At 42.0% G+C, this 23072-nt stretch overlaps 1 protein-coding gene and 1 non-coding gene across 9 annotated transcripts in view; one reads left to right on the top strand and one right to left on the bottom strand.

Annotated features, from left to right (window-relative positions):
• The window catches only part of LOC115816622 (nuclear factor 1 B-type), an 81434-nt gene extending 64119 nt beyond the window's left edge, over positions 1-17315 (bottom strand). For 5 of the 8 annotated variants that reach the window (XM_030779632.1, XM_030779628.1, XM_030779629.1 and 2 more), the window contains exons 1-2: positions 14768-14849; positions 10642-11173 (exon numbers count right to left, since the gene is read on the bottom strand). In XM_030779632.1, the coding sequence (XP_030635492.1) occupies positions 10642-11173; positions 14768-14794 (559 nt within the window). In that variant the 5' untranslated portion in view covers positions 14795-14849. Of the gene's footprint in view, positions 1-10641; positions 11174-14767; positions 14850-17239 lie in introns of those variants that run through there. The other 3 variants (XM_030779634.1, XM_030779631.1, XM_030779635.1) reach the window with 2 other exon arrangements.
• Positions 17316-22416: 5101 nt separating this feature from the next.
• Positions 22417-22488, top strand: trnah-gug (transfer RNA histidin (anticodon GUG)). The gene has a single exon. It is a non-coding gene; the product is annotated as a tRNA-His (tRNA).
• Positions 22489-23072: the final 584 nt, after the last annotated feature.

Consider the following 23072-nt stretch of genomic DNA (forward strand, 5'->3'; position numbering starts at 1 on the left):
GAACAGCCAATGGATTTGAGAGCAAAGTGAAAAGCTCATGGATATAAGAGCTAAGTGAACAGCTTGTGGATATAAGAGCTAAGAGAACAGCCAATGGATATGAGAGCTGAGAGAGCAGCCCGTAGATTCAAAAGCTAAGTGAGTACCCTGTGCGTATAAGAACTAAGTGAACAGTATGAGGAGTGCAGAACTGAAGTTAGCTACACAACTGTCGTGGTTTAGCTGTGGTGATGTATGGGTTTCACAGGCAGATGGAACAGAAGTACAATTGGAAGTTCTCACCCTGATGAACCAAGAGGACTTCAGATGAAGCCAGAGGGGACTCCCCAGACACTGGGAGCAGTTACACAAGCCATGAGGATACACCACAGAGACAACTATCCAGGTCCATGCATTTGCCTCCAGAGATGCTTATACATTCAATCACAGTTCCTCCTCTGGGCTCTACAACTTGAGAGTCTGCTTCCTTTCAACCACTATCCATCTCTCTCTCTCTCTCTCTCTCTCTCTCTCTCTCTCTCTTTCTCTCTCTCTCTCTCACTCACTCACTCTGCCCCCCCCTCACTCTTGCTTTCTTTTTCCCCCTCTCTTCCCTCCGTTTTCAGTAAAAGAAAAATACACCCCTTACGCAATAGAGCCATGTGAAAACAGGATGTGATTATCGCAGGGGAAAGTAACCAGCCAGACATGTTTTGACATCTGTCGTTTCAGTGATGGCTGAGGGTTCATTTTCTGGTGTTGTTCCACCTCACAGGATGTCCACAGGAGACTCAAACTCGCCAGCTACAGACCAGAGAATTCAAATGTCTGAAAGGGGTCCTGTTCGCAAGACTCTAAACAGCCTAAAACTGGACCAAAACTAAAGAAAACAAGTCAAGATCTGCCATCTGCTCAAGAGCATTGGTACAAAAGCGGTTTTTGTGTTTTGTTGGTCCATTTTTTTGTCATAAACTCAAATCAAAAACAAACAATTGGAATTAGAGTTTGAAGGGATTAACCAGGCAAAAATAACATCCCACTGGGAGTGATAAAGATATTTGGAGCTATATTAAAGAGAGGACTCTTCTCATCCAATGGGGAGGGCCATTTCAGTTTTACAATCTTGGCTAACAGCATTAGCTGTGAACCTTGAGGAGACCTTCAGTGTGTCTCCAGTGTAACAGCTTCCCATGGCCTTTACAAGTCTCATCTTTAAGGATGAATGATTGGCCAAATCCAGACAGCCAATGGCTGGAACCTCCAGTGACTCCTCCATTCCCTCCAGCCACTGGAATGGTCTCGATATCTCTCTGCCGACAACCAAGTATTCCCATTTACTTAACTAAGCAAATCCAAGTCCTTATCACCAAATGAAGTCAAGGACAGAAATGTCTACGAGACTTGAAAGCAAATGAGGCGAGACTGTCTTTCTTTTGACCACGTGATGCTGTCAGTACAAAGCTATATCCAGATTACTCTGGCTCCAAATGTGCATATCGATCAAATGTGCAATAGAAAGAAAAAAAAAACGATACATGCCCACGATGATCTAGGAGGGGGCGGAGAGATACTGTACATCACTGACTGCAGTTGCAAAGTCAGACCGCGGTCTGTCTCACACCAACACAAAGAGGCAATCTGCCACCTCAGTCTTGGTTACCTCCCACTCTGCCAGCCTCCCATAAGGCACCATTTTACTGCATTTCGTTAACTGGTGCCACCCCACAGACCCCGTTCTCACCCAGACTCTGGGCTCGCCTTATTCTTCTTCCAACCCCTTTGCTCCATGACGTCCGTGACAATGTGGGGCGGCGGGGCTGGAGGTGTGGGGGGGCGTGTTGGTGGGGGGGGGGGCGGGGGGGGGTGGTACTGTACCAGGGTACACAAAAGAGGAGACGGCCATCACTCTGGGCCCGCCGCTTTGGCCTGTCTGCCGTGAAAGGGCTTCCACATGGGAGGGGTAAAAAAGAAAGTCACTGTCTCCCCTAGCAACCTCCATGATTGTCTCCGGCCGCCCGCCCGCCCTCTTTTCCTTGGAAGCCATTCATCTTCCAGTCCCCTGACGAAGGATGCCCATCAGGCGCAGCATAGTGAAAGATGACTGCAGTGCCCTGACAGAAGAATGTGCTGTCTTTTTCTCCTTCGCCGATTGTCTCTCTCTCTCTGTCTGTCTGTCTGCCTGTCCGACTTTCACGCCATCCACCAGTTTCTCTGGGAGACTTTTGTTATTTAGTCTAAATTCTCTCTGTTTATCTGTCTTGGTTGGATGGCCTGTCTGTCTCTCTCTCTGTCACGCTCTCGTCACTTTCCCCATATTCTACAGCCTCTTTCTGAGCAGAAGATATTTCTCATTGTCTCTCTCTCTCTCTCTGTCTCTCTCTCTCTGTTTGGCTGGGACCCATAGTAACAGCTGTCTGATAAAGGAGAACCCTCTGCTGTGTCTGGCTGCTTGATTGAGGAGAAGGGAGGCCACATTTGGGAGGTGCTGAACATCCAGTGAGGGGGTCTTTGGTGAGACCCAGATGTACAGTACAGTGAGCTACAGTATGGGAGGGATGTAAAGGGGGGAAGGGGGGGGGGGGCAGAGAGTCTGGTGCTGGTCCTCTTGTCAACATGGTCCCATGAGAGCAGAAATGAATTCAGGGTATCTCACAAAACTCAGTCTGTTGTGACTACACTACATTACTGACAGAAATAAACACAAAGATTTGTCTGTTGTTATTTTTTTAATAAAAATGTCGGGAAGATGGCAAAGTGACTTCTTGATCACAACTTTTAGAAGTGCTGATTCTTTTTGTTTTCACATTTTTTATGATCTAGAATCAGACATCTTTGACTGGCTATATTTCAGAGCTCTTCAAATAAAACATTCTGAAAAAGAAAAAAAAATTAAGAAAAACTTGGAAATTGGGCCAAAAAGCAAGTCAGCGCCCACACAGTGCCCCAGCCGACACACACTGTGCTGAGCTGCCTGGTTTCCATGGTGATTTAAGTACACACTGAATGCTGGGATACAAGGGCTTTGGAGGTTACAGGGCGGCTTAAGCCAGAGGGTATTTGCCTGCCCAGCTCCCTGCAGCTAATGACACAGAGGTCAAACTCTGCCATGGAACCTGACTGTGAAACCTCAAGGTCTCTCTCTACTAGAGAGAGAGAGAGAGAGAGAGAGAGAGAGAGAGAGAGAGGTAGGATAGGTAGCGGGACTAAGCGGGACTCAAGTAAAAGCGTAAGACAGAAGAGAGGAAAAAGGCAGAGAGATGAAACAGAAAGAAAGAAAGAAAGAAAGAAAGAGAAAATAAAACAATAAGTTCCTTTGCAGCAGGGCAACTCTTCGCTGCAGAATTTCTCCGACAGCAAGTTGGGGGAGGAGAGCAAAAGAGTTAGTGGGAGGGAATGAGAGGGAGAGAGACAGACAGAGAGAGAGAGAGAGAGAGAGAGACAGTGAGAGAGAGAGAGAGAGAGAGATTTAGAGGGAAGAGGAAATCAATAAAGTGGGCCAGAGAGCTGGAAGGGAGCTCTAAATGGATTAAGGCAAGAGAATGTGTTCGATAGGTTATGGCACTGTGTGAGGTAGTCACCGTTAGCCATGCAGAATGCTAATCAGTCTGGGCTTCACATAAAGAAAAAAAAAAAAGGATCCGCAACCCTGGATCCGGTTCAGCCTGCTTTGGCAAAATAAAATAATAATAAAAAACAGCTTCTCTCCCCTCTCAAACCACCCAAAACAGACCTAAAAATGACACTTGCCATTTTAATAAGATATATTTTCGAAAGGTCAATAAAAGTGGTAGAAGAATACTTTTTTCATCATCTGTACATTTTAGTTTTGTGCTGTCTAACTGCTTGCCCATAATTGCATATTAACCCACCTGATGAGGACGGATGGCTAGCCATAACCGTGTATAATGTCAGGCAATGGTTAGGCTCCATAGTTTCAAAAGTAACGTAAGCTTCATTCTATGAGGTCTGCAGCAATGCAGCCTTCCAAGTTAGGCCAACCCAATAAATCAAATTAACACTTTCCTTTGCAGGGGAGGGAGGAAAAAAACCCTATTTCACAACTTGGCGTAATTCCATTTTTTGTCCGTAGGCCACCGCAATGTCTTTCAATAAAAAAAAAAACGATTGAGTGAGTTAGCAAACTAAACAACTGCATTATCGCTACAGTGCTTTTTTTTTTAGAAACAGAGAAACAAACACTTCAAAAATAAATGCAAGAAACAGGCAAAAAAAAAAAAAAAAAAACCTTTTCGATCAATCTTCTTGTCTTTTTGTTAAAAAAGAAAAAAAAGCACTTTCTAGAGCCTCCGGGCGGAATGAGATTATCGTTTGGCTCAAAGTTGTGGCGGCAAATCCTTTTTCCTTCTCCTCCTCCACCACCCCCTTTCGCTCTTTATGTTTAATGTGCCGGCGCACTAATGCACTAAAAACATCAAACAGCAGCTATTGCCTTTCATTACCACAACTGAAACCAAGTCGTGCGTTGTTGTCGTTCCTTTTGAAAGCAAAGCACCAACAAACGCTTCTGTCTGGCAAAAAAAAAAAAGTGGTGGGGGGAGAGAGAGAGAGCGAGAAAAGAGTGAGAGAAAAAAAAAGAAAAAGGAATGACTGTTCGGGGCACCATCTGTAATGGTCTGGCAGTCCTCATCAGCATCCACCAGGATCGGTCGTGCATCACATACACACGCGCTCGCACACACACACTTTTCCTTTCTCCTCCTATGTGTGTCATCGCACCACAGCAGCAAAGTTTGCTGGAAACAATCAGCTGGCCAAAAAAAAAAAAGCAAGTGATAAAAAAAAAAAACATTATTGTGGCAGTGTTCTCTGTGCTTGTGTGCTGAATAACGGTCTGCAATGAGTGGTTGTGGTTTCGAAACGAAACGTTTAGTGTCACCTCAGTCTGTCTTTTGCTGTGAATGAGAAACTGTCTGTGTGGAGTGGATCTGAGACTGAAGAGAAGTACAGCAGGGTAAAGAGTAAGTCACAGGGTTGCCTTCATAACCAGAGAGACAGACAGACAGACAGACAGAGAGAGCTGGTACAAGGAGCTCTGAGAGGGCCTGATACAGAGAGCCAAAGAGAGAGAGAGAGACTGAGAGAGAGGGAAAGAGAGAGAGTGGGGTGAGAAAAAAGGGAGGCGCGCAAGCCAAAAGTAGAGTTTAGACACCAGCATCAGCTGTGTACCCCTCCTCCCAAACACACACACGCACACACACACACACACACCACCCCCCTACCCCTCGGTCACACTGGCTGCCCCTGGCAATGCCTCACAGGCAGTCAGCTGGAAAACGAGAAACAAACACTCTCACTCTCTCTCACTCACTCTCTCTCTCTCTCACACACACGCACACACACACACACACACACACACACACACACACTTCAGTCATAGAGGAGGCACTCTGGAGGGGGGTGTCCTGTGTAGACTGACAGACAAGTGGAAGGAACCTGATAAATGGGAGGAGAGTTGGAGGTCGCTCTACTGACCCAGACAGGCAAAGGTCAAGGGAAAGGGGAGGGGCGGGGGGGTCCCGACCTCAGGTACACTCATACTCTCCACCCCTCGTAAGACCACGGGTACTCCAAACAAGCCCTCCCATGACTCCAACCCATACCGCCCCCCTGGCTACACCCACGTGCTTAGAACCACTGGTGTGTTTTCACAGATCTGTTTTGCTCAATTAAACTTCACAGAACACCAACCGCATCCCAACTGCTGGAGGTCACGGCACAGGGGTCAGAGGGCAAAGGCTGACCCCAATAAAACAGACCACTTTACGCGGTAGAACAAATTAGGAACAATTCATCCAAATCCAGGGATGTCAGGCTCGTAAAAAACAAAAAACGTTGGCTTCTTCAGGAAGAGAAGACGGGGGGAAAAAGAAAGGAAGAAGACAAATGTTTTGGAAGAGAAGAGAGAAAAAAAACATGATGGTTCTTGTCAGCCTGCTATCCAAGATAACCTGCTCTGATTGAGTTAACCCCCTAAAGCCCCTGACAAAATGTCAAGAAACCACAGAAAACTCCCTCCATCTATTAAACTGCTGACAGAGAAAAAAACCATATCAAGCAATTCGATGTGGTGAGACGTTTAGGAATAAACAGGAATGCCGCTGAAAATAATTCTGGGCGTATAGAATTCTCTGTTTTTGGGTTTTTTTTTAATACTGTTATATATGAATTCTTGGAATACATGGTGGGGGGGGTGGGGTGGGCGCCAGACAACTGTAAATATTTATGAATAGAATAAACCCCTACTTTGCTGATGTAGGCCAGAGGCGATTTTTGAAGGATTTTTGTGTTTATTTGGACACTAACATCATACGGCGAAAACTACAATCCAAACACGGCCGAGCCATGACGAAAAGATATTCCAAACTGAAGCAGAGATAAATGAAATGGATTTTTTTTAAAAAGAAATAAATCAGTAAATAACAAAACTGAACAGTTTGATGAAGAACAAAAACCTAATCAACTTTCTTTACGGCTGCATTTTGTTCAGTCATTCAGATCATTCTGTGTCCTGTAACAAACCTTCCTGAAATGCCAACACATGAATCACATTCTCGACTTCTGTACCAAACAATAGTTCTCTTTAATTGGCAAACTGTTTCTTCTGCATGCCTTTCACTATCACACTACCTCCCCCGGAAAAAAAAAAATCCAGTTTGGTGAAGAACTTCTTCCACCTGTGTCAGATGAGACTCATTCTTCTAAAACGAATCAAAGTTGTGAAATGAAACCTGGCAAAGACGCTCGTCAGTCAACACGTCCTGACTCGACTCAGAGCGCCGGAGGGAATCAACAGCTCGGAATTCAAGAAACATGAGCACACTTTTCACATCTGGATTTGAACTCTATCAACAGAACCATGAAGAATACAAATTACAGGCTGGATGGGATTTAAAAAAAAAAAACAAAAAAAAAAACAAGAAAAAAGAAAACGTTTAAAAACTAAATATGATTTCTAACAACCATCCAAATCACAAAAAAAAGAACCCATTTGTTTGCTTTTCATAACGACTGACTAAACTTGAGGGACATCAGTGACTTCAAACTATCCCATCAATGACTTTAAAGCATGTGTGAAAGAGTAGTTCCTTTTTATTTCACTCGCCTTCATCTCATATGGAACTATTAGTGAAACTTTTCTCATCGGAACAAAATTATTGTAGATCACTTGTCAGAAAGATCACGGAGTACACAAAGCTATGTGTTTGTTGAAACAAAAAAGTGAGTCTCCTTTTACTGTTTTGGGGATGTTATCAAATTATCAATCACTCCTACTATTATTTCACAGCAGTAATAGACTTACGGTGATTTTCTTGCCAGTGGAGAGCACCAGATTGGGAAATAGCTAGCACAAAAACAAACAAACAAACAAACAAACAAAAAAACGTCCACGAAGTCTGAAAGGCAAAGGATGGCACAATGCCCGCCGACAACCCCCGTACCCCGGCACCCCCACATCAACGGTCATTCTACAGGGTATTCACCACACTGCTGTGGCCACTGCAGCTCTGCCCAAAGAACAGGGGGCATTCTGCCCGGGTCCTACGTAGTCACATGCTAGCGTCCCGTTAGCAGCAGGTGGCAAGGGATTTTCTGTTCAGAGACCATGTTTATGTATCTCCAGAGCTAAGGCAATGTAACGCAACTGTTATTGCTGATTATTGACGATGAGTTGATGGGAAAAAAATATTACCGAGCACAAGAGCAAACAGAGGCGAGGGGGACAAATCTTAAAAATGGCTTGGCGAATGAAGTCCAACGGAATCCTGACTAGCTTTGCAAAAAAAAGTTTTCTATGAAAATTCTCAAATGCCGGCGAGCAAAAGCTGCACCTTAACTTTATAATCGTAATGAGATGCCAGCACCGTGAATGTTTTCTCCGGTCTTATTTGTTTCAGGGTTTTTTTTTTTCTCGCATTACTTTTAAACCCCCGACCAAAAAATCACCATGGCAGTAGCTCCCATTCTCCTCAACGTGCCCACTGCATTGCGGATGCCAGCTAACGAATCAAAGGCACGCTGCAAACAGACAATGAGGGTTCAATGCCAACCTCCGTACCTCCGACAACCATCACTGGCACTTTTCCCTTCCTTCTCTCTTGGCACCACGCAAACAAAATGGCGGCACACCCTGCAAGCTAGCACAATGTGAATGTATTGTCTGGAGACAAGAACCACTAACTGGGTGCAAACTACACCCCCTCCCAACAACTCCCCACCAATGAATCCTTTTTTTTTTGCTGGCTGTTGTTAGTTTTACCCTTTATTTGCCACCCGTCTTTTTTTCCCAAATTAGCAAAAAGCAAACAGGGAGGGGAAAAGAACTGCCCTACACGGTGTGAAAATGGGTCCGACACGATGGAGGTTAAATGGTTGCCGTTCACTACTGTTCACTACTGCTCTTTTAACAGCATATTTTAAGAGTGAATGTTTTCTGAGTTTAAGAGGGAGATTTACAAGTCATTCCAGACAACTATCCAAGTTTCCCAATATAAAGCACACAAATGAAGACTGTAGCTGACCAAAACCAAGCCAATTTATCATCATTATCTACTTCAGTTATTTACAACAGTGTGTCAGTAGCTTTTGAAAAATGCAGTAAATTGTAACAATTAAGGGATGCTTTAAGGTTTACGAAGCTTTTAAATTAAGGCTGAGTATTTATCATCGTTTACATTTTAGAATTATAATAATAATAATATTTTTAAAAAAAGCCTTCTTTTGACCCTGTGTCTAGTATGTGCCGATATCAAAGACACAAAAAGGGCGGGCATTCTCAGTGCCAACCAGTGAGTGAATGCTATCCTACAAAGACACAAAAGAGGGTCTGATGCCAACCGCGGTGCCAGTGGCAACCATTATTATCTCTCCGCAATGCCTTCTGCTTTCCCTGGCACTTCACCCGCACAAAATGGAGGCAAAGAGCTGTGTGATAATGGGTCTCCTAGATGGCTCCTCTAGTCCTACTGTTACACTCTACACAATCACACACACATACACACACACACACACACACACACACAGATACACACATACACACACACACACACACACACACACACATACATTCACACACTCTCTCGCCCTAACACACACATTCTCTCTCTCTCACACAAACACACACACACATACATACACACGCGCACACACGCACACACACACACACAAACACTCTCGCTCACACATACAAACTCCCTCTAACACACACGCATTCACAAACTCTCTCTCTCTCTCACACACACACACACAGCCACTCACACTCTCTCTCTCTCTCACACACACACACACACATCTTTAATTTACTATGACTGAGACTGAACGTTGGTGTTTACCGAGGACTGAAAAAGCATTCCCCAACCCAAAAAAACATATAAGAAATGACTTAGGATAGAGTGAAGGTTAATAAAATTGTTCTTGTCAAGCATCTGAACGCTCCTTTCAGAGTGAGGAGACAGTTCTCTTAAAACAGGCTACAACAGAGCCAGGATCTTATAGCTAGTCACCAAAGAATCAACACCTAACTAACCATTCCCTCCAGTTTCAACTGGCTCTTCACATTTTCTTTTTTTCAGCTGTGTTTGTTGTTGTTGTATTTTGTTTTTGGGGGTTTTTTTTGCTGTGTTTAATTTCATGGGGTTTTATTTATTTTTTTGTTTGTTTGTTTGTTATTTGTAAAATGTTGTCTTGGCCTTTTCATCCTAAACGGCAGAAAAAAACTGCGTGCATTTAAATTTCTAAATGTTAAATACACAATTTTCCAATCCATGCCCATTACTTTGACCAGTAATTTTACCATAACAGAATGAATAGATTAAATTAGATTAAAACAGGCCTATTTGCCTTTAGGGGGGTCAAATAAATTTTACAGATTACAGATTTCACAGAAATCAAAAAAGAATTCTGCAGTTTTCAGTTCAGAATTCAAACACTGACTCATCTGAAATGTGACAGCTATGACTCTCAACAATCTAATCTAAAAAAAAAAAAAAACATTAAAAAAGCAAAAAGCAAATATCTATGGTTGTAACAGAAGTCTTGATTCATTCTGAAAGATGCGATATGGATTCCCTAACTTGGTCCTTTCTTTCTTCTTTAAATATATACACGATTTAAGTTATTAACATAAACTGACAATCCTGCATAGATACAATAAACACTGAAAACATACCTCCAAAATGTCACACTGTCACACATGTTTATCAATGCATATATGTTTCAGAATTAACCCTCCTGTAACACCCTACATCCTTACATTTCAAAGCAAGCCGAAAATAACTTCAGATACACACGCTATTATTTGGATCAAATTGTTACTATGTTAATAGGAATGTTTCACGGTGTGGGTGTGCACATAAATGAAAAGGTAAGAGGCTGTTAGGGTGTGTGGAAATGGGAAACTCTGCTTCTTTGGGACATATTTCAAATGTGACTGTTCTTCTCATTCGTTTTGCCTTGGCCATGTCAGTCAACCTCTTACAAAAGTGATGAGTGTGACCCATGATGCAGTATCTCCCAGTAACACACGCACAGAGACACACACACACACACACACACACACACACACACCCACACACACACACACACACACACACACACACACCTCCTCTAGCACCATACACCACTTCCTCCGTTCCATCTGCTTACCTTGGTCCTGGACATAGTACGCTAGAAACAAGTCCAGCTCCTTAACGGACACTGTGATATGATGTGGCTGGACACAAAGTGCTGGGTTGGTGCAGTGCGGCGACTTGACAAGTCTCTCGCCGTCCGTACTTTCCAAAGGGATGCCCTTGAAAAGGATGACCATCACCAGGTCCAGACGCCACACCTTGTCGGCCTGCCTCAGGCAGTCGATGCGTCGGATCTTGCCTTTCTGGTCCGGGTTCGAGAGGACGCAGCAGGCGTGTTTCTTACCCGTCACACTCAGCACAAAGTCCTCCCGGTACTCCTGCCGAATGTCCTTACGGAGCTTGGCCAGCAGCCGGGACGCCCATTTCTGCTTGACCTCCGGCTTCTCGCTCAGGAGCTCGTCCTTGACCGCCCGTTCTTCATCCTTGGACATGCGCTTTTCGTGCTTCTTGAAATATTTGCGTTTGCGGGCCTGCAGGTTGAACCAGGTGTAGGCGATTGCACGGACGTGAGGGAGAAGTGCTTCGATGAAGGGATGAAACTCATCCTGAAGAAAGAAAGAGTATGAGAGAGAGGGAGACAGAGAGAGAGAGAGAGAGAGGGAGAGGAAGAGGGGGAGAGAAAGAAGAAAAAAGAGGAAAAGAGGTTAACATGAGCGGTCATGTAGCACAAGTCATGGAGACCTTCTTGGCAAAGGTTCCTATGTCAATTAGCCAAGAGTCTTCCTAGCCAAGATGAAACAGACACTTAGGGGAGGAAAAATACACACACACACACACACACTCACATACAACTTGAGGAAGAAAAAACAAACAAACAAACAAACAAACAGGCTACTCATGCGGCGCGCTAGAGTAGACTGCAGTACCAGGAGAAGCCAAAAAAACGCAGTGACCCCATCTAAGCGATTACGTGCCGTAAACAATCTACAGAGACTTGTCTGCGTCCTGTTTACACGTCTGATGTTGGCTACTCCTTCTCTTTCAGAGTTTATGGAAACCTCATGTGGCTAAAAATGCTACCGCCACACAATTGCTGTAAGCAAAAAAAAAAAAGGCTATCTGAATTTAAAAAAAAAAAAAAAAACTGCTCATCTGCTCTACCATTTCCAGTCGCCCAGTCCTCCTAGGCTGGCTTGGCCTAGTTCAGGTTGCAAGTGCTGGACGTGGATTAGAAAGAGGACGCCACTGTTTACTAGGACAGCCCGCTCGACACCAACACAAAGCACACAAACACGAAGCAAGCCTGCCAAGTGGCTTCTCTCTCTCTCTCTGTCTCTCTCTCTCTCTCTCTCTCTCTCTCTCTCTCTCTTTCTTTCTCCCAGTCTGTGAGCATGCTCAGAGTCAAAACACCACCAATGGAGGGGGGTTCTGGAGGGGGGCTTTGCCCCACACACACACACACACACACACACACACACACACCTCTTAATACCATATCAAAAGTATCAAGCAGACCTGCATGGTAGCATTACCGAAACACAGCAAAATTGCATTTTCTCCTTCCACACACAGCTTTGAGGATGTCCCAAATTCAGACCAGCGGACATGGGAGAAGGAGAAAAAAAATTGAGTCAAAAAAAGATTAATAAAAAAAGGAAACTTCTATGCTGGAAAACAGGAGGGACTGGGGTAGTGACTCTGCCCCATCACTGAGGGAGGTTTTGCGGTCTGGGGGAATCACTTAATTTGCTAGCACAAATGCATGGCAATTATTCCAAGCCGCTCCGAAAATCAAACCAAGATGGACAATGAAAATGGCATCTTGGCACCGCCGGAACATTCTTTGTGCCCCTTGAGTTCTCTTCTAAGGGTAGCTTCAAAAACGCCCAGTGCCAGGCTGGCATTCACAAACCTCCAGTTCTCCTCATGTCTGTAGGATTCACCCACAGTTACTCTAACCATGTATACCCCCCACACACACTTTTTTCGTTGGTCTTCTTATGCCTCGCAGTTTGTTATGCCACATTCTAGAACAAAAAAACATTTCCCAATTTTACAGACAATTGACCATTCTTTGGATAATGTTACTCCGCATGTCTGATATTGCAAGCCACATCGGTGAGACAGCTTACTGAATCATTCTACTGAGGCCAAGAGTTTTAACAAATTTGAAAAGAGTTTAAACCAAAAAAAAACAAAAAACCATGAGCAAATAATTCAAATAGGATTCAATGTGTGTGACTGCCACTGTTACCTTTGTTACTATGACTGTCATTACCTTTGATAAAATTAGTCATTTATTTATTTATTTTATTATAGTTTTGTCAGTCTGAAATCACCCCAGAAACAGGAAAGGTGAAAAATGAGCATTAAAAAAAGTTTGAAACTAAAAGTAATCTTAGAAGGACGATGATAGAATATTTGAGTGAAAAGAGGGCCTATATATGAACTTTCTCTTGATTCCTGTTTAATCAAGCCGCAAAACTGCAAGAGCAGTGATTTGTATAAATCGCGTAGTAGTTAAACCACATATTGTTCTTCGTGCAGGCTGCCAGCCGCTCTTTGGAAAACCACAACTGGTAATCCGCTCACTATCTCTACCCCCCTGCTAGCCTCGTATACACAGCCAAGAAGCCACAAACGTATTCATTCCAAACACCGACACGTCGCGCACGCTACGGTACGCAGTCTTAATGTGGTCCTTGTGTAAATCAATAGAGAAATTAGGACATACTTACTATAGAATTAAGATTTGCTCTGCACGAAAGGATATGCCGTCATGCAAATATATATTTAATTACATTCTGTATGTTTTCACAAAATGTATAGGATTTGACAGTAGACAAATCAACATGAACATGAAATGCTGATGTACTAAAATCGTAGATCGTTTTTAATGTTTCAGGTCTTAACTTATTCAGTTGGCTGTAAACTCGCGAAATACCTAAACACTTATCTCTTTTTTATTCAAGTTACTTAAAAGCTTTCATTTTTTTGAAGCAAGATTTTTAAGCATCATCGCCACATTCTTAGTTAAATTTGACATGCGTGTAGAAAGCAAATATAGGCTTAATTAAAAAAAACACAGCAGATTATTTTAGGTATGTCGTCTGTGATGAGTTAAATAAAATGTCGATTTGGTATCCCAGTCTACCGTTCATGTATGCTTGCAGTCTCACATTGTATTTTACAACATTTTACCATTTCTGTCTCCTTTATTTACAGTGGGTTAAAAATCCTCGTCGAATCGACAAGACCAAAGGGCTAAAACACCTCTTGACTTCCACCGCACGGCAGTCGGGTTGAGGGTCATGCAAGCCGCGCGCGCCTTTACACTGCCCATATCTCAGTCAATCACTGTCTGATGCCAAGTAAAATATAAACACTAAAATTGTGTCAGCCAAAGCCCACGGACTCTGTCCAAGCACTGAATCAACCTTATCACTGCTTCCATCTTAATTCACTATGTGTGAGAGGCTCCTCGGTTCAACTGAGTTTTCTTTTTTTTTTCTTTTTGTTGTAATCAAAATGCACTTTAGTGAAAGGAGCTTATTTCGTAAAATGTTCAATCTAATTCAGTTTTTGTGTGTCTGCTTGTATATCCATTGTTAAATTCGTTTCTTTTTACGAGAAACGTCTATTTATTCAGTTAAGACAGTTTGTCAGTCTGATAATATTCTTACGTTGTTGAATCAAGACTTGATTTAGTGTCTCGGTCGTTGTTCGTTTTTGCCAATTACACATACATGCCTATGTTAGAAGAAACGAGATAACAATGGTTATATATTGTAGCCAATTCGTTAACGCGTACGTTGGAGAATGCATTCACGTATATATGCAAAGTGTGGCAACACGCAGCACCGGCACAGTCTCTTACACATAAAAATGTCTTACCAACTGAAAAAAAGTCACATTTTACCGAAGCAGCGTCCTCGCAGTGGCTAATGTGTACTAAACGGGTTAGGGTAAAGAGTTTTATCAATACTAAAAGACACATTCATCCCACTATTGTATGACATCCCTTAAAGTACTATAAATCTGCATTAACTCAGGATCGGACAAGAACCCTCATACTTCCAAGTCTAACAAGAAAAATCTGAAAATAAAACTGCCTGCAACAGTACAATAACAACGGCACCTTGATTGTACAACCTGAGCAACCAATTAGTTAATCAGCAATCGAAAGGAGAATATTGTACCTGTGTGAGACAAATTGGAGAATACATCGTGACCTTGGCGAAAAACGATAGTTCGATCGGTCACCGGAGCCCCTCAGACGGTCAGATATTAATATTATCGGTTCATTCCTCGGTGCCCGTGCTGCACCGTGCACGGTAGTGATGAAGATATCCTCATTAAAACCGAAATTAAATTCCAACCGGTGAACAGAAGAAAACTTTGCAGATCCAAGGTCTTACATCAAAGCGCTCCGAACGAGGTGTTGGCAACACAACGAATTTCAAACGAGTAACTTCAATAAATCGGGACGCATCCGCGAGGACTGTGCTGAGCCCGAACAAGTCACGAGCACAAAAAGCACACTACCGGAATCTGAAATTATGACGAAAAGAAAAAGTTTAATGGGTCCGATATAAAAAATTAAAGCGCACCAACTTTCTTATCCTTTGTTTGTTCTACAAACTTGATATAAGACTAATATCGATCGGCAACACCCTCTGGACTGCGCGATCCTAACAAATCAGTCTCAAGATTTTTTTCCCGTTTAATTACAGTCATACTCCTCCTCTTCCAGCAAACGCATTCTATTTCACCAGCCCACCTTCTCGACTCTTTCTCAAACCACTGCATTCAAGTTTACATTTCCCCTTCTCTCTGAGAGTTGGGATTTATGAAACGAGAACTCTGGGCTATGTTCGTATAGAGAAGAAATGGAATTTTCCGTCCGTTTGAGGGCCTACCCGAACTTAAACTCCGAACCGTCCATGCGCGCACCTAGAGATATCCGCACAGCCAATTAACCAACACTGTGCAAGAAATGTCATTAATGTGTAGTCTGTTAAAGTGTTGCCTACCTACAAAAATATATGTGGTTTATGCATATCCTTCCCTGCGTCTACAATCAAGCGACAACGATTAGATAGAGTATAGCCTTTCACAGTAGATACAATGTCCTACAATACAGCTTTAATAAATTCGCATATTTCTGCACAGTAGAAGCGTAATTGTCTATTAAATTGAAGTCCTTGCAGATTCCCTAACAATAAATGCCTCAGCATAGAATTGTGACACCCTCTTTTCCGGTGCAGTCATATTCACATTGCTGTACTCGCTAAGTTTATAATACCGCCCGGAAACAGAACGTCTCGTGCGATATACAAGCACAAGAGACCGTGAAATGTATGTAAGGTGAAGAGTGACCGGCCCTTTTACTTGCACACGTTAACTTTCATAATCCATTATCCATCACAGAAGCAGGCTTAGGTAACGCTGTGAAAGTTTCGCATGTAAACAGTGTTAACAAAACAGTGGAACCAGTTTTTTTTTTCACACTGTCATAGGTGTTTCAGTTACAGCTGTTCAGAAAACACAAAAAGATTTACAGTCGACAAGCATGACTTGAACAGTCACTTGAATGGGTGATTGGCAGAATCCATTGTGAAACACGAATTAAGTTCCATAGGCTATTTAAGGACAAGGGACTTTTCTCGGATTGAGACTACCTCTGACAAAATGTTGGTGGTTTGACTTTGGCGCCCTTTTAAGTTAAAAATAAAAAATCGACACCACGCGACAAAACTCTACGGCTCTGTCACATATGACAGTGCGGTGAAATGTGGGTAAACACGAGCCAGGTTTGCTTTCAGAACTAATAACGATTCTTGTCACGTCACTTCGGCATCTTGTGTCAAAGCCGACGAGGACTTCTCCTAACCCCTCGGTCCAGCCCACACGTCGCCAAACGTTGACCCACTGCGCTCAAACAGAGACCTAGTAAAGGGCACAGCACAAACTGCAGTGGAGATTGATCGAAGGAATTTAAGAACGCTGCTTCAATGCTAACTGATTAAATACGAAAACACAAAATATCAGTAATACTCTTAACAGTCGAGCTCTTAACCCTTATTTGACTGGTATGTACGAACGGACTCAGAAAGTTAATCAAAGACATTGCCGTCCCGTCCAAAGGAGAGAATCAACGCGATTTAAAATGTAGGTTACTTTGCCTATATGAAGGTGCGATTAAGCAATAAACTGATGTTAAAAGTTCCGCAACTAGATAATGTCTTACACGAAAGTCGTGGAATTGCGGAGACATTGTGAGGAATACCGACCAATATTTTAAAACACGACTGCTGGGGAGGGGGGGTTCTATTGTACAGCCCTGCGATGTTCCAAAAGTGCAGTGCCATAGAAGAGGGGAGGAGAGTTTTGCAAAGCAGGATAAATGCCAAGACCGGTTCTCTTTAGGCGCAAACTCTCCCTCCGAATTCTGACACTACGATATGACCCTCGCAGGAAAGCTGCCAATCCAAAACACAGGCTAAACAATCCCAACATCTATCGTTTTCCCCTCTCCACCGGTTTCAGTCCATTCAGTCAAAAATGGAAACTATCTACAGACGGTCGCTTATATGCATAGGTTACACAGAAACTCGAGAAAAATATTAATCACATAATAACAGCAAGAAGTTAATGCCATGTTCACGTACCATTGCACTGTATTGCATGAATTTACTCTGGATCCTGGAAGCTTGGTTAAACAGAAGCTGGTACCTTCACATGACTCAAGTTCAAAATTTGTGCTTTTTTAGATTTTTTTTTTCTCTCTCGTCTTTTCACGCTGTAGTGCTTTCAAAAAAATCAACACCGGAAGAGAAATCTTGGCAGTCAGGCGGCAAAATCAAGTCAGCAAGCACCTCTGATTTTTTATCTTCCTTCCTCTGTAAGCCAGACTTTTGGATAGGTTTTGGTCGTTCAGTTGAACGCGATCCAGAAGAGGCTGAGTTTTTGGAACTGGGCAGGTCTGCGCCTTCGTTTCTCTGTCTGGCTGTTGTCGCTGCTGCTTACGGCAGCCAAAGGGAGCTGCGCACTTGGAATCGCAACCTCGTCTCTCATTGGCTGAAGCGCCGGTGGACCTCCGCGCTCCATTCCATGCCCTCGGCCTCTCACTTCCGCTCGACAGTCAGTGTCGCTATTTGCATATTAAGATGGACCGCGTCCTATGAAAATGAGAACGGGCGAAGTTCGGGTATTTTTTTTAACCCTATTACGATGAACGGTGGAAGAAGTGAACACGTGAACAATAACAACTACTATAAAAACAACGTTGTTGTTGTTGATTAAATTACGGTCTGTTATGTTATGTAATCTAAATCTAAGCACCAATAATACAACGAAAATGAACAATGTCTTTTTTCTTTTTAATTTTATTTTATCAGGAGAGTGGCTTGATAATTATACTAATAGACATAATATAACAGGGAGAAACTGCATGCGCATATATTGGTAATTGCTGTTTTGCACTGATGACAGTCATCCGAACCCCTGCTTCCACCATAAGACTCATAATAAATATCTCAGCTATGTTAAGCTAATCAGTATTTTTAGAGGTGGGGACATTATTGACGGATTCCTGTGCACACATATGTACACACACTCAAACACATACTTTTACAAACACAAACAATTGTTCAGAGACAGGTCTGATTGACTGGCTGGCTTATTCTCTGCTAAACCAAAGCGCTCTGAAAGCGTTAAAAAAAACATTAACTATTTGCTTTAAATCACAATAAACGTAAACTTTCTTTGATGATCCCCTCTAAGAACGATCTAAATTTGTCAAAGATGGGCAATTATAATAGGTCAATACATGTGCATACTCTGTTTTTACAATTATACAAGTTGATCAAGAACGGTCTATGGGCAGTTGCACATACTGGATGAAGTATCTCAAAGAAGATTCGATGTTGCTTTAGTTGCGAAGCCTGTAGAAACTCAGTTCATTGAAACCACATTTTTATTGCTGTTTTATTTAAATACCTTATTTACATAGGGCTTCTGGCGTTTTGTTCAGCTGTCTGCTTTTGTTATGTGTTTTTTGGCTACGTTTCAAATACGGATCCTAAATATAAATATGGTGTGCTCTCTCTCTCTCTCTCTCTCTCTCACGCACACACACACACACACACACACACACACATACACACAGCAACATCTGCAGAATTCTGATAATTTTAGTATATTTTTTCTCCGTTGCCTACCTATGTTTATTTGATCAATTTACAGCCTAGGCTGCGTCTAAATTTGGTCAGCCAAATAAAGCTGGGCCGTTGTCAAATTGCACAAGATGCCATCTGTGATGACTGAAAAACTCAAGGCAACGTGACAGTTAAAACATGTATTTTTTAAAAGAAAAGGCTATTTCATCATTGCAGTGCAATACTTCACTCTAATTAACAGTCACTGTCTTACATCCAACATCTCTGGAGCTGAAGCAGAAAGCTACCATGCGGAGGTGGGGTGTAGCGTACAACCAAGTGCAACTGGCGAGGAAGACGATCAGTTGAAATTTCTGAGACCTGAACTTTTCAGCGCTCACTGGAGTTAACGCAACAGTAAGGGCGGGACTCAAAAATGACTCCGAAAAAATGTCTTTGTGTCACTTTTACCCGTTTCATAAGGAAAGGTGTGTCTTTGTTTCCCTTATTTGTGATGGATAAGCTTTTATGACTTCGGAAGTGTCGTGCGAGCAGATTCCCTGCTCGCGGAGCTCTGCAGTTCTACCATCCGCGTAAGTTCAAACTGTTTTACTCCGTGTAGCAATGTCAAAGTACAAATCACTCCACATTTTCCTGGGCTATTCTCCCTCAAAACTATCGCATTTCGCACAACAAAATTACCAGTTAAATAATCATTATAAAAAGTTTCCCTTAAGCAAGTCTTACATCTTTGTCAAACAGCCACCAATGTCCTCTCTTACTAATAAAGAATTTAACGACTCATCGCTTTCTACTAACTTTTGCACTCGTGTATAGCCTACCGAACTCTGCCAAAACATTGTCTAAATCCAATGGAAATGCTCCTGCCTAACAACGACAATAGCAGAGATCACGATTAATATAACAGTACTTCGGAAAACGTTAATGCTGAACGATTTTCATCACATTTAAAAGGCAAAATATGCAAAGCTCATTATTAAGTCTGTAAAGCTTTACATGAAAGCGGGATTGGAAATGCACAAATGTGCAAAATGACAGTTGCCGTTTCAGAGGCACACCAGCCTTTAAAGCATTTCTCAGAACTGACATTCGGTGCAGTGTGAGAAAAAGCCAAAAGGCGCACGAGAGAGCGACACGTTTTGTTTTTTTGTTTTTTGTTTTTTGTTTTTTCAGCACGAGAAGAAATTATAATATTGGCATTTCATTCGAGATCGTTTGTAACTGTTAGAGCATCATTAAATCAGATCTTACATGACGCACTCTCAGATTCCTCCCCTCTTTTTCACCAAGAACATTTATTTTCATGATTTACATTTCATTACTTGAGGGTGTTTTATTCTCTTTAGGAGTACCTGAGCTCAACATGCGACTGTTTCTCAGTATATCACAGTCCACAGCAGGAATGTTAAAATAATCAGCTGTTTCCATTTCTATCAGACGGTCATATGACACATGCCGGAATGTTTGCCACCATATTTCTGAACGTTGTCAAAATTCGTGTCCCTGTTCTGTCTTAAAAATGTCTATATCTGATTTATTACGGCTGTTTTGAAGTAATAGCCTAAATAAGATAACATATTACAGTTGATCTGTGTGCTCTAATTTTGTAGAAATAAATAAATGTATTTCAACCATCGTACTAATCGCTCTACTCGTTGATGAATCCCAGCAAGCTCAGACAAATGACACTGTCTTTATAAGCTTGTTCTATTGATGAGTTGGTTTTCTGCTGCAAACAAATTAATACAATGCTAACGGACTGACCGTCCATTTATAATCTCTCTGCAGTTCTTTTAAACTATAGGTTCAGCATCCAAGTTGACCTCATGTTTGGATTTCCAAAGTCACATTCAGTTATATTTCAACGGAGTGGCAAACGTATATTATTCTTAAGTTATAGAAATACTTGCAAAGGATCCGTGGAATGTAACTGGACATGAAATGTTGAAATGTTGTTCCCTGTATTTTCATTATTTAAAGAAGAGCAGGTCAGAGAGGAGAGTGCAGCTTCTCATTGTGTCAGAATCTCAACGTGTTAAAGAGAAATGTAAGAGGAAAATCTGAAGAAGTGAGACCTTTAGTAAATTCATATTTGTTTTAAAAAAAACGTGCCTCCGTTTTTCATCATTTATCTAGAAAATTTAGTGCGTGTGTGTGTGTGTGTGTGTGTCCAGTTAGAAGATGGACGGCAAATTTTTAAATGCACCTACTGTAGGTAAGGAACCACCTCAAATTACAAAGCCTCCTATCAATGAAATTTTATCAGCACAATCAAATGAGAAGAAACCGGTAGATCTGTATATATGCTGAGTGGATTTATTCCCCTCCCTTTTAAATATTACAGAGCCATCTGACCAGTCCGTTTTCCAATCTTTGCCTCGAGCCATCTTAAGCCACTGTTGGACAAAAAGAATGTTAAACGGGATGTGTGATGGACCAATGACTGCGTGCAGCGTTCTCTACTCAAATTCCTATGAACAAGGGCAACATTCAGGGTCCCCCAAGACCATCTTTATTCGGCTTTAACGCTTAATATCACATGATTTAGATATGGCCCGAGGACAGTTAGGAATTACAAACTGGTTTTAAGTTATTGTGGAGTTATGTCTTTATACTGCAATTTTACTGCGTGTTCGTTTTGAACCAGTAGCGGTAAACAACGGGTTGGTGAATAACGGATGACTGGAATCAGATTTGTCTCACAAACTGTGCAAAGCTGTGGGTCACAAGAACGGAAACTGAAAACAAAACACTGACGTCAGGCGTGAAGAGTTTGAAGACATCACACACGAAGTGACTGTCAGAGAAGGTCCACCTTAACAGTGTCAAAGCAAAAATGATGGTTTAGCTGTAAATGCAGAGATTATAGTTTCTGTGAACTACCCCTGCTCCTAGCACATTCAACTAAATCTTGAACTAAAAATCAACTACTAAATTTTAACTAAATATTAATTATTTTCCCACATTTCTACAGAAAAGCATGTGCATTATATTTGTATCGCTTATTTTTTGACTTATGACTCAATTCTCCGCAAGGCTTCAGTTATTCCAACGATTATGATGCAAATTTCGACTTCAGAAGTGCATGGCCTGACGATCCTGTAAATGAGCGACGTGAAAATAGGAAAGGATGTTCTGACAGAAACAGCAGAGAAATTTACAGTATAAACCGTCTATATAGCCATGGCGTTACGTTGGGAGCAAGGCTACAGGTTACTTTTGCCCCTCTTCTCTGCCTCTTTCTTCCTCAGGTCAGAAGATTTCCCTCTCCTCTCTCTTTCTTTCTTTCTGTACTTATCTCTCTGTCTTTGAATATATCCACAAACGGCCACCGTGCAGGAAAATGAGTTCAACGTTCACCGTGTGCTTGCCTTTCAAATTCCGCTTAATACGATAATTTTGGATTCTCAGCTTTAATGTAACCCGCGTGGTAAATTACACGTTGCAGCCGAGCATGTCTGTATTAACTTAACCGCGTCTTCCGAGCAGGATATGAAGCATTTGAACTTATTTGCCACTGATCTTTTAATATTAGATTTTTTTTAATGTAATGCGTGTGTAATAACGTATACGAATAAATTTATCTCGTAACACTGCACAGAAACATGTACATGTGACACAATACATGTACAATGGTTTTCCCACTTTGCACGCCGTCTCAATGGCTCGCCGTGATCGTATAGTGGTTAGTACTCTGCGTTGTGGCCGCAGCAACCCCGGTTCGAATCCGGGTCACGGCAAGATCATAACAGGCTTACAAACATCTTTTCCTACGTGTTTCTATCAGGGTCAATAAACCACGACTTCAGACTCATACAGTGATAATACATAAACAGTTCATAACGTAATGAAGCTTTTTGGAAACTGCGTGAAGTGAAAATATGAAAACAGCTATTTGATTTCCATCATTACACCTGAATATATCCAGGGCTCTGAACATAACAACACTGTCAGTCTACAAGAAATACCAAAGGAAATATGTTTAACTGGAATTAGCTGAGCTTGAACTTTTGTTCATGTGCCTCCTGCGCATACCTCTCCACTCGACGGCACAATTGCTCTAAACATTTACAAGGTAGGAAATACAGCAATGTCGTTGTAATACTTTGTAAATACATGACTAATCGGATGTAGCTCTAAGAACACGATGGAACCTACGGAAATGCATTATGATTTGAATCTTTTTAACTGAAAAAAAGAAATGTATTCATTTGAGAGAGGTCGCTTTTGAATGAGGACTTTCTAATAGTCATTTCACATTTCACATGTATTTCACATGTATTGGAAGACTGATTACAGCTCAGCAGGCGCAAACGGTGCACTT

Source organism: Chanos chanos, chromosome 7 (genome assembly GCF_902362185.1).
Source record: "Chanos chanos chromosome 7, fChaCha1.1, whole genome shotgun sequence".
Classification (NCBI taxonomy): Eukaryota; Metazoa; Chordata; class Actinopteri; order Gonorynchiformes; family Chanidae; genus Chanos; species Chanos chanos.